The sequence below is a fragment of the Lichenostomus cassidix genome, chromosome 1, assembly GCF_008360975.1.
Source record: "Lichenostomus cassidix isolate B80296 chromosome 1, HeHo_3.0, whole genome shotgun sequence".
Lineage (NCBI taxonomy): Eukaryota > Metazoa > Chordata > Aves > Passeriformes > Meliphagidae > Lichenostomus > Lichenostomus cassidix.
The window spans coordinates 112435031-112450540 of NC_139479.1; the positions used below are offsets into that span (position 1 = coordinate 112435031).

General features: G+C 38.0%; 2 protein-coding genes across 6 annotated transcripts in view; one reads left to right on the forward strand and one right to left on the reverse strand.

The window, feature by feature from the left end:
* ARL13B (ARF like GTPase 13B) overlaps positions 1-15510 on the reverse strand; it is a 33257-nt gene that overhangs the window by 12467 nt on the left and 5280 nt on the right. For all 5 annotated transcript variants that reach the window (XM_085077024.1, XM_085077044.1, XM_085077014.1 and 2 more), the window contains exon 4: positions 14379-14628. In XM_085077024.1, the coding sequence (XP_084933150.1) occupies positions 14379-14628 (250 nt within the window). The remainder of the gene's footprint in view (positions 1-14378; positions 14629-15510) is intronic.
* STX19 (syntaxin 19) lies at positions 671-10454 on the forward strand. The gene is made up of 2 exons (XM_085077065.1): positions 671-936; positions 9112-10454. The coding sequence occupies exon 2, from the start codon at positions 9220-9222 to the stop codon at positions 10096-10098; it is 879 nt and encodes a 292-aa protein (XP_084933191.1). The 5' UTR covers positions 671-936; positions 9112-9219; the 3' UTR covers positions 10099-10454.

Here is a 15510-nt window from a genome sequence, read left to right on the forward strand (position 1 = left end):
ACCTGAAGATTAAGTAACTGCACTATGTCTGATGTTCTTGCTCTGCACAGCCCACAAAGCACAGCTGAAGCAGAATGAAATGTTGGTAAGCCGCATAGCTCAGTGGCAGTTTCACACTAACATCCCACAGCTTGCAGCAGCTGCTGATTTTTAACCTCTAACACCTTGAAAGGTGTCATATTTGTCTTTCTGGTCAATTAGTTTCCATCTTCTCTGCAGCAATACCGACTGCATTCCAAAAATATGGCTGAGGTGCTGTGTCTGGAAAACCCAGAGAATTTGGAGAATATCCAAATAGCTGTCTCTACCTAAAGTTCCCCAGGAACTGAAGTGGTTTTGCTCAGGTCCATCTACTGCTGGACACGTTGCCCACTTCAGACTTTAGGTTGAGCTTCTAAGTGGAGATCAAATATTTTTAAGACGCTCTAGTAAAAGGCATATTCGGCAGGGACTTTTTTTATTTTCCTGAATAGATCAACTTGCCCTTGATTTCTTTTCCCTCCATGCTTTAGAAGAAAGCAAAGGCTGCACTTACACTTGTGCTTCCAAGGTAGGCACTGCTCCACTTGCAGCTTCTCAAGGGAGCTGCTCCAAGGCACTTCCTGCTGCTGGGCGCTCCAGAGGGATCCGCCTCCCAGCAGGGCTGGCTTGCAAACAGGCAGAACCAGATTCCCCAAGCAGAAAGTAATCAATTTGCCTGTCTCCTGGAGTTGCAAAAGGCAGTTTCACTCTACCACTGCTGAAGATGATCACACTTGGACAGCTATATAAGAATTAAAAGCGGGAGGAATGAAGGAAATACTTCATGGAATGTCACTCGAGACACGTTACTCAGGGAAGTATTCTGGAAAAATGTTTTTGGGATTATACTGAAGCTTAATCTCAGAAGCTCCTCTGTAAAGGGTAAAACAACAGCCACCAGCACAGGATTCAGAGGTAAATACTCTTCTCTTACTGAATGTTTCTAAATTTGCAAATATCAGAAAAAGGCTTTTCTAATGGGGTTTAGGATGGAAATATGCCTAAGTGTCAAGACATAAAAATAATATATGTCTACCTGGCAAAAATTAGGTATTTCTGTGGGTGAATATGAACTCACAGCTCGGCTGCCCATGCACAGGAACACTGGGGCTTGAGGCAAGTTTCATGCCCAAAACTACCTTCTTTAGGGAATACATCAGTTATCTTAAAAGATAGACCTTGATTTTAATTTTCCAAGTCAGTTGAACCTCATATATAGCAATTTTTCATGTTTAAAAACCTGTAGGAGGTATATATCAAAACATACTTGAAAGCACAGGAGAGTGGCTGTTAGTTTATCATATTAAGTTTGCTGAGTAAGAAGCTTTCATCTATAAAATCATGCTTGGCTTACTTCAATTTCACATAAAGTATATTTGAATTGTCTCAGTATAACAAACTTAACTCATGCAAGAAATAAAGAAAAAGTAGGCACCTACTGCTTTCATATCAAGTAGGATTTTTCTAAGCAACTGGAGAGCTTTTGAACTTTAAGAGTCAAGGGAAACAATGTGGAAAGGGAGTGCATGTGTGCATTGGCACAAGTGACATCTACAGCTCAGTGACAATATTTCTCTTAGAAGACACTTCTGCCAGAGAAAAACAAAGTCTGAATGCAAACTATGGAAGTTCCTTGACCTGTCTATAAAATGCCAATTACTGAGCAAAGCGGGGAAAAAAAACAACAAAAAACAAACCTGCATTAGAAGTTTACTTTACAATACAAAAGCTGTAAAAATGTCTTAGATGTGCCACTTTTGGGGTTACATTTAATCAGAATCAGCAATCACAACCCCAAAGTTTTTAGTCAGACCTGTATAGTGCCCATCAAAATTCATGAAGAACAGAGCAACCCTGAGGTCAAAATATTACAGCATCAGAACTATCACCATGATTAAAAGCAAGTGTAGGAAAATGAATCTTTATGAGAATGGTTTACCTAAGAGGAAGAATTAGTCTTTAAGGCTACTTCAAGAAGCCATAGCTTTGAGGGATGGAATTAGCTGGGAAAACAAACACAGAACCTTTGAATTGAACAGCAGTCTAAGCAAAGGAAAGAACAATGCCATATTCTTCAGTCTACAGTGAACCTTCTATTTCAAAATGCTGCTCTAACCTTTTTCCCTTTGGAATTTTTATCTCTCATCTATTAACTTTTTTCTTGGGCAATCCTGGGGAGAGCCATCACAAGGATGTTTTATTCCAGAGAAGTAAGGCCTCAGCAGATCCAGCATGAAAAGCTTTGTTCATCTCTTTATGCTTTGCTTATGTTAACATCCATGAAAGTCAAACTCCTGACCCACAAACAGGCAAAAGTAAATCAGCTGTCAGCTTGTTTTGCTTGTTCCTTCTCCAGTTATTGGCAGCTCACATGCTTTTTGAGGAAGCCATGGAAAACAGAATTCTTTATACTTTTAAGAAACAAACAGGAGAACAGACCAACAGTTTCAAGTGTCCCATGGAAGGCACTCTTCAAGAAGTTCTGAGGCTGCTCTATCAGGTGACATTTTGCAGACTGCCTTCCAAATGGAGGTGCTAACAGACCTTCAAGCACATTCTTCTTTAGCATTTTAAGACCCTGCCCCTTCTGGAGTGCTAACAATAATGACAAACCCATCAGTAACTTTCAGTGGTAGACACACGGCTCTCTCTCAAATAAAGGAGCTTATTTCAATTTATGCCTTCAATTCTTATGCAAAACAATCCTTTGAATATTATGGTAAACTACCATTAAAAAAAGTGAATAAAGTGCTACAAAATTATTGGCCTGCTTTCATGCAACTTCAGGGAGCTATAGGAGACATTCCTCTAATTCAATCCTTTCCCTAGACAGTTCCTCCAGGCCACATTTAAATAAGAGAATAGTGAAAACTAACATTCTAAACTCTTCCTGTTTACAGTATCTCCAGGCAACTTCATTCTCCTATTACCTTTTGAACTGGTCACCAAGAGCGTCAACAATTATAATTTGTTTCATTTTGTTAAGTGGCCTCATTCTCACCACAGGTCTGAATCATATTCCTATTTACTGGAAACGTTTCTTGACACACTCTGCTCTGCTATCAGTTCAATCACACCTCTTGGTCAAACAGGCTGCAGCCAAAATTGTCTGAGCTCACATAAAGCATGTTATGTTCAGCTTCCAGATGTGTAATTCCAAAACAAATGACAATACAAGATATTGCAATATATTTTTGGGCAAGATTTAAAAAAAAAAAAAAAAGTGAATTGCTTGCTTATACTCTATTTCACCTTGATATATGAAACCCTAGTCAAACTAAGTTCAAATTGCCTGTATGTTCTTTAAAAACCTGCCTGGAAAGGCTTACATTTATTACAGGTGAGTTCCAAGGCTGTGATGGGTGGCTCTGTGGTCTGACAGAGGTGAAATAGGAATGTAAAGCAGGTGGGATGTTGCACAGTACAAATTTTGAGTCAGCAGTTCTACTGTCAGAAAGACAAATATCTCAAACCACTTAGAGCAATATAAAGCTGTTAAGTGTGAGTTTAAACTATATATCCTATGAAATGGAAAGACTTCCACCTCTACTCTAAGCTGTTGCAGCCCTTTCTCTGGCTCCTATTTTATTTTCAAATACTGCTTTAAAATATATCAATATTTGGACCTTAATGATGTGATCTTTGGCAGAGGAGATTATGACTTACTTTCTAGATTTCTGTGACCTGGAGGTTTGTGAGGACTTTTACAGAGCACTACTGACAGCAAATCTCTGGTTATATAGGTGAAAAAAATCACCATCAAAACATTATAGTTTTACTTTGAACCAGGGGATACTGCATTCCATTACCAATTAGAGAGAATCAGCTGCAGACTAAGTGACTTGCAGACTGAGATCGTTGTTTTGTCAGCGAGGTGCAGTATCCATCAGCCTCTCTGGGATTTATGGCAGTGCAAAAGCATGAACTCCTCACCTTCCATTACTCAAAGGATCAGAAGGAACATGAGAACTGCTGTCTGCAGACATGGAAACGCTGGTTGATGCTTTTCCTCACTTGGTCCACATCTGCAGCCACACAATCATAACAAAGGTTTCAAAACTCCAAGGAACAAGCTCAGATTTGCAGCTGATTCACTGTGTATCTTTGAACCAAATACTTCATAAAATAGCAAAAAAACAACCCAAGACAGCTACATAGCCTACAACATGACTGTGTTACAAATTTGTGGTCAAAGGCCCAAGAACATCTGAGTTATTTTAAGTCTGTTTTCCCCTTCTCCATGTCTCTTGGTAAACTCACTCCAGAGCAGCATGATTTGGTCACACTTTTCAAGCAACTTTGGCCTAATTCTTCCCCACTTTATTAATTGCTTTTATTACATTTGAATTTCTTGTTTTTACTCAATATCCACATTTCTCCACCTCCCATGATCCATCTCACACTAATTAGAAAATTCCCAAGCTATCTTGCTTCGAATGCAGCATTTCTGTTCTTCAACATACTGGCAATTTTGGTTTCCCTGGGAAGTTTTGTGTCAGGTTTTACACAGGTGGATGATGATAGGGCAAGGGTGAAGTGTTTTAAACTAGAAGAGGAAAGATTTAGATTACATATTAGGAAAAAATTCCTTACTGTGAGGGTGGTGAGGATCAGAAACAGGTTGCCCAGAGAGAAGTTGTGGTCACTCTCTTTGCTGAAAACGTTACTGATTTTGCACTATCATCTCATCTATGGCATATTTTCAGGCAGGGCAAGCTCTCTGCCTTTGGTATTTTCTTGTTGAACCACTCCCACACTTCCCACAATCAGAAACTTGAACCTAGAACTATTTTTAAGTATGTTTTTCCAAGGACTTACGTTATGACAGAGATGCTTAAGAGGATATTTTCATCCAACCACCTTGCATCTCATAATCCTTGGTTTAAGCATGTTTGTTTACAAGGTATCTAAGTCAAAGGAAAATCTTTAAAAAAAGAAATATAACTTATAGCAAGATACACTACTTTAGTTACTTCAGAGACATCTTTGAGTAACAAGGCAAGATTCCAAAACACCATCAAACAAGTTCCTTCTTTTCTTATGAGAACATGAGAGAGCACAACCTTTGGAGCAAACTGAATTTCCTTTCAAGACACCAGCTTTCCCCAAGGACTGCTACAAGTATTTTAAACTGTATGCATTTAAATAGTGTATGTCTCTTATTAATTTTTTGTTACTAACTTAAGACACTTAAGCAGTAATCAAGTTCCAGAGTGTGACTCCAAGATTTACTGACAGCCATTAAGCTCCAAAATACATTAGGTGGGTTTGTTGGCACATAACAGATCTATAACACAATTTCACTGCAGCTTGGAAATTAATTAAAAAAAAAAAAGTTTAGGAATACATGTAACATGAAATTCCTCTGGGACACGTTGCCTGAAAGCATCACCTACCCAGTGCCCTTAGATGACTCACAGCTAAGGGTCAGGAAAACAAACCTACCCTTATATTTGGTACAATCATAAAAAACATCCCAAGCAAAAAAAACTCCCAAAAGCAAAAAGCCACTAACAAACACAAACCAGCTGTTTCAGCAGAGGTAAAGAAGGCAGCATGAGCCAGAACACAGATCAAATACAGATCTCAAAGAGCTCCAAAAGGGAGGATTCTGTTCCTTGATTGCCTGCAAGTCCTCTTCTCTGGAAGAGTATGCAGGATGTTAAAACCAAGGTAAGGAGGATAATTGTATCAAAGATAAGATGCAAACAGAGCCTTTGCTGTCAGGCTCTTCAATCAAAGTGCTGAATAACTAACAAATAGTGAACAAAACTATGGAAATTAAAATAAACAGGAGGCTTTGGAGAGTTGGGGAAGAAATAAAACATTCCAGCAAAGCCAAATAAAAAGCTAATCAACCTAATCACAACCAGAAACAAAAGACTTGCATATGACCAACTTACTTACTTCACATATGCAGTTATGTCTTAAGTTAATGTTGACTATATCTTACTTTTACATGTAGGCTCCATGTTTCCTGGGTCTACTGATAAATTTATCAGACAGGTGGAAGAATATCCTATGCGGTTTCTTTGCAATTAATCAAGTGGCCCTTTCAACTTGACTGTTTTTTTAATGGAGAAGATAATACAAAAAATTCCATTTCCATCAAACTCATTATCTTTGAATTCTGGACATATTTTATCATCGTGACACATTTGATGGTGGTCCAGCTACCAGGATCTATTATTCCCCAGTCAGTGTGCTGAGGTAATTGTCTTTTTATAAAGATTTTCCCAGTCACATTTGGCATCAGTTTGACTGGAGAGATTCATATAACCCTGAGGACCAACACAGCCAGGTTATCAGAAGGCAAAGACTCTTGCAATACCCTTAAAATATATTTGACAAGGATGTGAAAATCACATTTCTGAACATGTCAACTATATATAACTACATATAGCTAGAAAGATGCTTCAAGAATAACAAACATAATCACCAGTGGGTTTGCATGATAATAACACTGCAAGGGGCAGGGAATGTAGAGGCCACACTAAGTCCCTGGAGTGCTTTCAGCCCACATTTTCCATTTACTCAACTCTAAAGAACAGGCATAGGCATGTTCTCCATTTACTGACAAAAACTTCAAGGAAGGTGAAGTGCTTTCATCTCAATCAAAATTAAACAGGATGTACCCCTGTATACAAACATGTAGGACAAAAGCAAGGACTCAGTATATGAACAGAGCTTGTTGTGGAACACTCAAGAACAATTTCCAAGGTTATCTCTGTCATGAAGACATCCTTATTTCTTTGAAACCAGCATGTGCTCCAATGGCCAGTATAATCAACCACAACTATTGGCAAGCCTGTTCAATGGCAGGCTTTGAAGGCAAGCCCAGCAGCAGAGAAGATATGAAACTAAGATTCAATTGCTTACATTCCAATCTTTTGTGAGACTGATCTTTAAAGAAGAAAAAAAAAAATCTCCAGTATTTTCTGGTTATTTCTTTGGCATTTAACAATATTTGCGGATTTGCTTTGTAGTTCTGTTAGGTTCCTCCCTGCAGCCCCAAGGAGCACAGCTATTTCCAAAGCAATGCACTAATTCTCTTCGATACCACAAAGCCTTGTCACCTCATGCCAGAAGCATTAATGGTGCCCTTAGAACTTGCTTTTAATCCCAGGTTTGCCCAGGCCTGCTAAATTCACATGGGTCAGCAGATGGGTGAGGCTGGACTAGAACAGAGAGGCTTGGTTAGCAGCCCTGGTCCTTTCACATGCCCCAGGCTGAACTTTCCCTGTGGCAGACTTGGTGGTGCCAAGCAGTGCTGGAACATTCCTAAAGAATGTGATCTGGGAGAAACTGCCTGACTTGTGCCACAGGGACATCCACAGAAAAGGTCAGCAAGGAAGAGTGCATTAACTGTCGTGAAATAAACACATTTTGCGTTTTCCCCACCCCAGAAAAACATTCTCCAGTAAATAACTCACAAACTTGTCTGATCACAAGTCTCAGCGCATCACTGTAACTTCTAATGATTGCCAGGCTTTTGGGATTTTCTTGATGTGAATCAACAAACACTAAATTCAAATATTAAGGCATTAAGGGAATAAAAAACAGCAGTAAGGAAAATTCACACTGGGGTAGAATACCAACATTCTTTCTTATGACTAACCTCTGAAGCATTTCAAGTTCTGTTTTTCAGCTAATCCTTCTGCAGAAACCCGGATTTAAGACGTGTCCACACCATTCAACTTCATTACTTCTATTATGCAAAAATCTATTTAGAGACTTTAAATATGCATATGGGAGCAGAGATACCAGAGCAGTATCATTTGGAACTGTTCAAATACAAGAAAATCATTTGCATATTGACAAGTTACTGGACTGATCCTTTGCAGCTACTAACATGCATCCTTTTGGATACCATAAATATTACATCTGTTAGCTAAAAAAAAAAAAAATAAAAAAAAACTTATGGAATCAGGACATAATAAGAGCTGCACATATAAAATGCTACTGTTTCAGAGAACTGCCCTAAAAGCTCTGAAAACAGCCAAAAGATAGCATTGTGCTGTTTAACCTTTATGCTTGAAGAGCCCTTTGAAAGACGCACATCTGATTCAACCAGAAGACTCTAAGTAAAAAATCCCATAATCTTCTAGTCCTGAACATTTTACTTCTTACTGAAATTTTCCATTCTTGATCACAGTCCAAGGAAATAAGTCATGTAGAGTTTCAGGAAAAGTACCTTCTTCCCTTGAATTAAAAATAGTTTAACTCAGTTTCCATTGAGCGTGTTTTAGAAAATATCTTTCTCTTAATTATCTCTCTAGTCAAGTTTGCACAACAGCTAGGGAATAAAACAAAACTATCTACTTGCTACTAAATAAGAAACATTACTGAATTGTGTCTCACTGTTGTGCACAATGCACATTTGAATCCATTTTATGAAGAATGTAAACAACAGTGTAAAAATAGGTAACAGCAATTCAAAAAAGGCTTAGAAAATCTTCATGCTGCAACATTAATGATATGGATTCAACTCCACAAAAACTTAAAACATAAAAAAATTAATCTATTTTCATGCTAAATTATTAGAGTTCTTCAATGAAGAAAGTTCTGTTGTTCTATTTTGTTGCAGAGTTAACTGCTTCAGTTACTACCTGTTTACCTCCCCAGGCAAAGGAAGGAAGGAAAATGGAGAAAGGGTTTTGAGTGTGGCTAAATTAATAATCTAAATTCATGCCAGAACTCTGATTTATTAAAAAGTCTGTCTTATAACCTCAAAAACTGAAATATTTCCTACTGAGAATCTAAAAATAGTACAAGCACATTCTATTTCCAAAAAGATTTAAAGGTTGATTAATTTTCATCAAGTAAAGAATAATGATAAAATAATTGGAGTTGCTCCTCTCTTCCTCCCCAAAATAAAAGTCCTCTTTGCACTTCTCTGGTCTAAGTTCTCTACATCACAAATTTACCACAGAAATGGGCTTGGGCTACAAATCACAATTTGTTCAGAAAATCCCCCATTTCCAACTCATGGCTACTTTGGTGCAGAGGGAAGTAGCTCTAATTTCCAAACCTACTTTTCATGTATACATAGAACCACTAACATTGATTGTTGTTCCATTTTTATTACAGTGAAACAAAATAAACTGAACAAAAAAGATATTGGAATTAACTTCCTGTGTTGCAAGAGGGGAAAAAAAAAAAGGAATAAACCAGGAAAGAATCCTGACCACAAAAGCCATGAGAGACCGTCTGCAAGAGCTTAAGCTGAGGGCTAAGGAACTACAGCTAGCTGGGGAGAACAATGGTGCAACTGTACAAGAGGAGGAACAGGAGGAGTTTGAACAGCAGGCCATTATTTATGAGAAAGAGCCCATCACTGAAAGGCACTTGCATGAAATCCAGAAGCTTCAGAACGAGATTAATAATTTGGTGGAAGAAGTTAACAAATTCAGCCAACAACAGAAAAGCCTCGTCTCTTCCATGAGAAGATTCAGCGTTCTCAAAAAGGAATCCAACATAGCGAGAGAAATCAAAACTCAAGCCGAACACATCCGAAAATGTTTGGATGAGCTGGCCAAAGCAGTGAAGAAAGCTGAAAAGGAGCAGGGGCCAGCCCGAGCCACGGTGAGGATCCTGGCTGCCCAGCACGCCTTCCTGTCCCACTGCTACCTCCACGCCATGCTCTCCTACAACGAGGCCATCGCCGCCAAGCAGGACAAGTGCAGGACGTTCATCGTCCGCCAGCTCGAGGTGGCTGGCAAAGAGGTGTCTGAGGAGGAGGTCAATGACATGCTCCAGCAAGGAAAATGGGAGATTTTCAATGAAAATCTCCTCACTGAAGTCAAGATTACTAAAGCTCAGCTGTCGGAGATTGAGCAGAGACACAAAGAGCTGGTCAATCTGGAGAACCAGATCAAAGACGTGAAAGAACTCTTTATCCAGATCTCACTTCTGGTGGAGGAGCAAGGGCAGATGATCAACAACATAGAGATCTGTATGAACAACACTCAAGAATATACTCAAGTATCTAAAGAAAAGTTTGGGCTTGCAGTCAGGTATAAAAAAAGAAACCCTTGCAAAGTAATTTGCTGCTGGTGTTGTCCGTGCTGCAGATGACAGAGAAATGAACTCCTTCAAATACCAGTGGTTCCTATGCAGCAAAAGCACTGTTGGGATCCCTCAATTGCTTCATTTTTATTCCCATTTTCCCTTCAGCAGAGCTTTCAGGAAAATCTGCATCTGTTTTTCCAAACAGAGTAAAGAATTTTATGGTTTTCAGAGAAACACATGAACTACAAGAGGGGATCAAAGGATAAAAGTGACACTTTTGGTTCTTCTGACTTGAAATAAAACAATGTGGCAAGAAACTCCCTGTGCTGTTGGGAAGCATTGAAAATAGTGTTAATCTCAAAGACAGGATTCATAAAAATGGTTTATTTACTTTTCACAAAATAGTAAGTATTTTTAATTGCCTTGTGGTTTTTTAGCACTTCTATTTACTTGGTCAAATTCTAAATTATTTTTTTCCACAGCAATCTGAAATTCTACAGAACAAATCCACACATGAAGCAGACACCATTAGTAACATTCCAGAATGGGATGCCTGAACCAAACAAGAGGTCAGAAAAGTTATCAGGAATGTTTCAATACTACCTCTATAGGAAAAGTGCATAAACTTTTCATAAAATGACACAGAGATATTTATATTATTCAACTCCACAGGCAGAGCCCTACCAGGTAAGGATAAGGGAATATGATCCTTAATTGCACACTCACAAGCCATGCTCTTAATGCTGCCTGTCCAACCTAAATATGCAGTCACATCTGCAGTCTCACTTTTGCTAGCACAAAAATTAAAGAAAAAGTAGAATAAAAACCAGAACTCCATCCTTATACCCACTGCTCTATAATCTACAGATTGGTTTTGGTTGGAAGGAACCTCCTGTAGCCAACTACTTTTGGAACTGAGTGAGAAATAGCTTTCTATGCCATTTAACAGAAAATAACAATATAACTGAGGCAAAAAATTATTTCCAAACAGGAATTAAAAAAAAAAATAAAATCCACGCTAAAATCAAATAGCAGACCAGAAATGTATTCCTGAAGTGCTTTGTGCTGTGCAAAGACACAGTGAACATCACTTTCTCTGGGTACAGTCAGAGAAGGCAGAACAAACTCCACTGCAATTCAGCAAGACACTAAGTGAGCTGGATGTCTTTAGTTGCATGTAGAAGGAAAAAAACAAGTCAATCTGTTATCAGCGGGCACTACTGAATTATTTTCACATTGTGGTATTTAAAAATAGTTGGATTCCTTCCATCCCAGATTAAAACTGCAACTGAAATTAACTGCTATCAAAATACAATCAAAGCGCTCAACCTTAAAGTGAAAAATATTATTTACACAATCGCAGCAAAAAATAAACTTAGATGATGACACCACTGATACTACTTCATTAAATACTCTCACCTTAACTGCACATATGAAAACTACCTTTACATTCCAAGAAAATTGGAACATAAAGGGAGTTTATGTTCCAAGTAATTAGCCAATAAACAAGAGCTGTACTTTCAACTGTGGAATAAAACTCAACTTTCACTAATACTTAAGAAAACAGCTACCTGAATAAGTTAAGATGGATATTTGTTAGAAACAGGCAAACTAAAAACAGATGAAGTACACTGAAGAAGAATTGGGAAGTGAGAAAGACTTGTGGAAACCTTTTCCTTAACAGGGGGTACTATTAACTGAAAATAAATAGTATGAAGTAATAGTATGAACTACAATTTACATTGAAATAATGAGAATTTGATATTGGGCATTGCTGTGATAATAGGTGCAGGTTCCCCACCCATTAAGAAGGAATGGTTGGGGAACCTGCACCTATTACCACCACAGGGCATTCAAAATTATTAGCAGCAGAAATTTTGCAGTAATCACTGAAGTAACTTTCCGGTGTTTTCAGCAGTTACATAAATGTGCAGAAAACCAAATAAATTAAAGCCCAGCTGCAAGTGTTCTATGAAGGAAAGTGAAACATTAATAGCTATAATCCCTTATCACCAAAGTAACAGGTAGAAAGTAGCTTTCTCCTAAAAAAATAGCTGCCCAGAAATCTCCCTGGTATAAAATATCAGTCACAGCACATGGACTTGCATTTCCTCTTGCATGTGCTCCATGTCAACTTAAAAAACCCAAAACCAACCAAAACAAAACCCCAAACAAACACAACTAATCCCAAACAAAACCAGCATTTGCCTGCATAATACGATGTCTGTGTGTCCCTTTCTGATAGAAGGAAGGACAAAAAAAGTTCTAAATGAAGCTAATTTAAAGTTGTATTCCTATGTAACTCTTGAGGATGCTGCCAGAAGAATTTACCCATCAATTAAGGGATAACACTGAACAGACAAAAAAAGCCAAACCACAGTTTAACATCTCTATAATTTACCCAAGAAACAGATTAGACAAGTATCAGACAGCACCCTAAGAACTTTAGGAAAATTATCTTGTACTGTGATACCTCCATGGGCAGCAATAAATAATAGCATGGCAGAGCAGCAATCAAATTTGTGAAAAATACTGCACTGAACATCAGATTTCTCCTATTCCCATATTTCTGTAAGATAGAGTGTCCAGTACCAATTTTATGCCTACTTTGTACAATTCAGCTTGTTCTCCACAGACTAAAATGCATTAAGTAAAAACACAGCAAGGTATTAGGGAACTTATTGCTACATGGATAGCAAGTATGCCATTATTAAAAAAATAAGAAACAAAACCAAGAAAACCACAACCAAAACCTGACCATCCCTATAAGAAGGAAATATTTAAAAAAGCTAAATTTCAGCATAGATTTGGAAATCTGACAACAGGAAAGAATTCTTAACTCAAGAAGTAGGCTCCCACAGGGAACATAAACCAAAGAACTACTGGATTCCCTCCACAGAACTGGGACACTGAAAAAGCAAATTCTGATCAAAGGCTTAAGGCTTCATCTAATAGGAAGTAAAAGGATCAATAAACTTTGTTTAGTCACCATTAGGTCAATTAATAAATACACTCTGCCTTCTGACCAGCTACTGATAGGGATCAAAAAGCAGGATCAAGATCCAGGGAAGTGAGTGGGTTTCTCTGAAGGTCCAGTCAGCCACCCAAATGAACTCCATTACAGCATTAGGGCATAGAGATTAAAAAAAAAAAAACTAAAAAATCAAACACCCCACAAAAAATAACAACAAAAACAAACAAAAAACCCCAACCAAGCAAAAGACCAAACCAAACAAAAACCAAACAAAACCAAAACACAACCCGAAACCCCCATAAAGTTGTATTTAATCAGAAGACACAGCACAGTTTTCAACTGTCACAGCTGCATTCTTAAAACACGTTTGAGTTAAACTAAGTTGGCTTTATTGCCTTCCCTGTGCTACTAACATTCAGAGCAACGAAGGTAAAATCTAATCTATTTTCAAAATATAAACCATTACCTTGCTGAACTACCCTCCAGTTCATCAACACAACTAGCCAGTTTCAGCTTCAAACCAGCAGAGCATCACTATTTCTTAAAAATAAGATGCCTCTCCTCTTAGCTTTACAGATTCTTTATGATAGCACAGAGCTGTTGTGAAATTAATGCATTATGGAGGTTTTATGCTCACCAGACCTAAAGATGTTGTCCTGATAAACCATTTTATACTTTCAGAGTTTATTTTTTAACTTCAAAAGGGTATTTACTATCAGAGACTTTTGGTGTGGTTGAAATAAATAAAATGTTATTTCCAATATTTTACAAACCCTATTAAACAGAGAAAAAGCATGTGCCCAATACAATTAAAGCAAGCCTTCCTTAATGAGATTTTGCTGATCATGTATCAGCAGCACCACCATGTGTTAAGTGAACAAGACATTTATTGCTGAGAGAGCACAACTACTGCTGAATATAATCAACCATTCACCATTTAATTAATTGATGTAGGCCTAAGTAGCAACAGTATTTTTACATCATGTTGCCATGCTAAATTTGTAAAGCCTTTTAACCTAGCATTTCAAGTAATATTAGAATTTTAAGGTGCTAAAAAATCCCACCTTATTATTTTTCCATGGCTAATGAAAGAGGAGAGAAACAAATATCCCGGAGAAGGATTAAATAAGATCTAAAGTCAGATGCAGTGAATGGATTGAGTGTATCACCATGTACTAAGGAGGGAAAGAGAGAGGGAAAGAAAAGGCTTTGCTCACTTGTATGATGTAAGATTAGTATAAATAAATAATTCATAAATGCCTTAAAACTAATTGTAATAACAGAAGTATTAGTTACAACATAAATTGTTCTTTAGAACGTCTAAACTCACCCACTTTCAGATTATTGGGTGAACCTTTATTACATTACTTACACTAACACAGGTTTTCCTGATATCTTAGGGTTGTTTAGAACTTCTGTCATGGCTTGCTTTGTTTCTTCCATTCTTTCAATGTCACTGGAATCCACCACAAATATGACACCGTAGGACTCAGCATAGTAATTCCTCCAGATATTCCGAATTCGCTTTCCACCTCCTAAATCAAAGATGGTGACCTCGAAGCGTCCCTGTTTAAGATCAATTTTGGAAAATCCCACTGTTGGGGCCACATCTTCAGGAGACTCTGTCAGAGTGGAAAGAAGAAAGCCTTTAGTTTAGAGAGGGTTTTACAGTGGGATTTGTGTAGAAAAATTCACATTTTAAAACCATGGAGCAAAACCTCCCTGTTAAATATTGCTGACCACATTTTTGCTTACATGAAGGTTTTCCATCTCCTCAGGGAATTTTAGATTCACTACTCTCAAATAGATATTTTACATTAATTTAGACAGGAGCACTGGGAGAGTGGGAAGGGGGAGAAAAGAAAGAATCCAAAAAGGCAGATTTTAGTATTTCACACCACAGTTCCACTGCAGTGGTGGTCACTGTACTGTGGTTTCACTTCCACTCTCACCACCAGGGCTCCCATTTGATCAGTTATAAAGCATTTCCCAGGGTAGTAATCCAAGTTTGAGAAGGAAAAGCAAAACAGTTAATGCATCATGACCTGGCAACCCTTGAGCTCTGCCAAATTTGGTTTTTATGCTTTGTGATTGCCAAAACAGCTTCACAAGTTCAAACCAAGGGCTGAAATGAAGTGATTGAAACCATCTTCTTCTGAGATGTAAACCATTTGATTCCCTTTATTCAAGACCAAGTTTTAGCCTTTGCTTGCTTATTTTTATTTGCTAGTTTTTCTAATTTGCCATGCAATATGCTAAAAACCTATAGATTTCTACTTAATACTTTTGCTTGCTGTCTCCCTCTCCTGAGGGCAAGGAAAACCTGGACTTGCCTCACAGCACTAAGCTGTGCCTGCAGGGCTGAGATGATTGCATCTCTGTTTTATGTAGCTTGATAGCACCAGGGAAGAGAAACAGATGTAAAATTCAGCTTGTTGAGAGGCAAAAAATAAAGGCCTGGCCAAAATCACTGAGCTCTGAAGAACAGTGCAGAAGCTAAACCC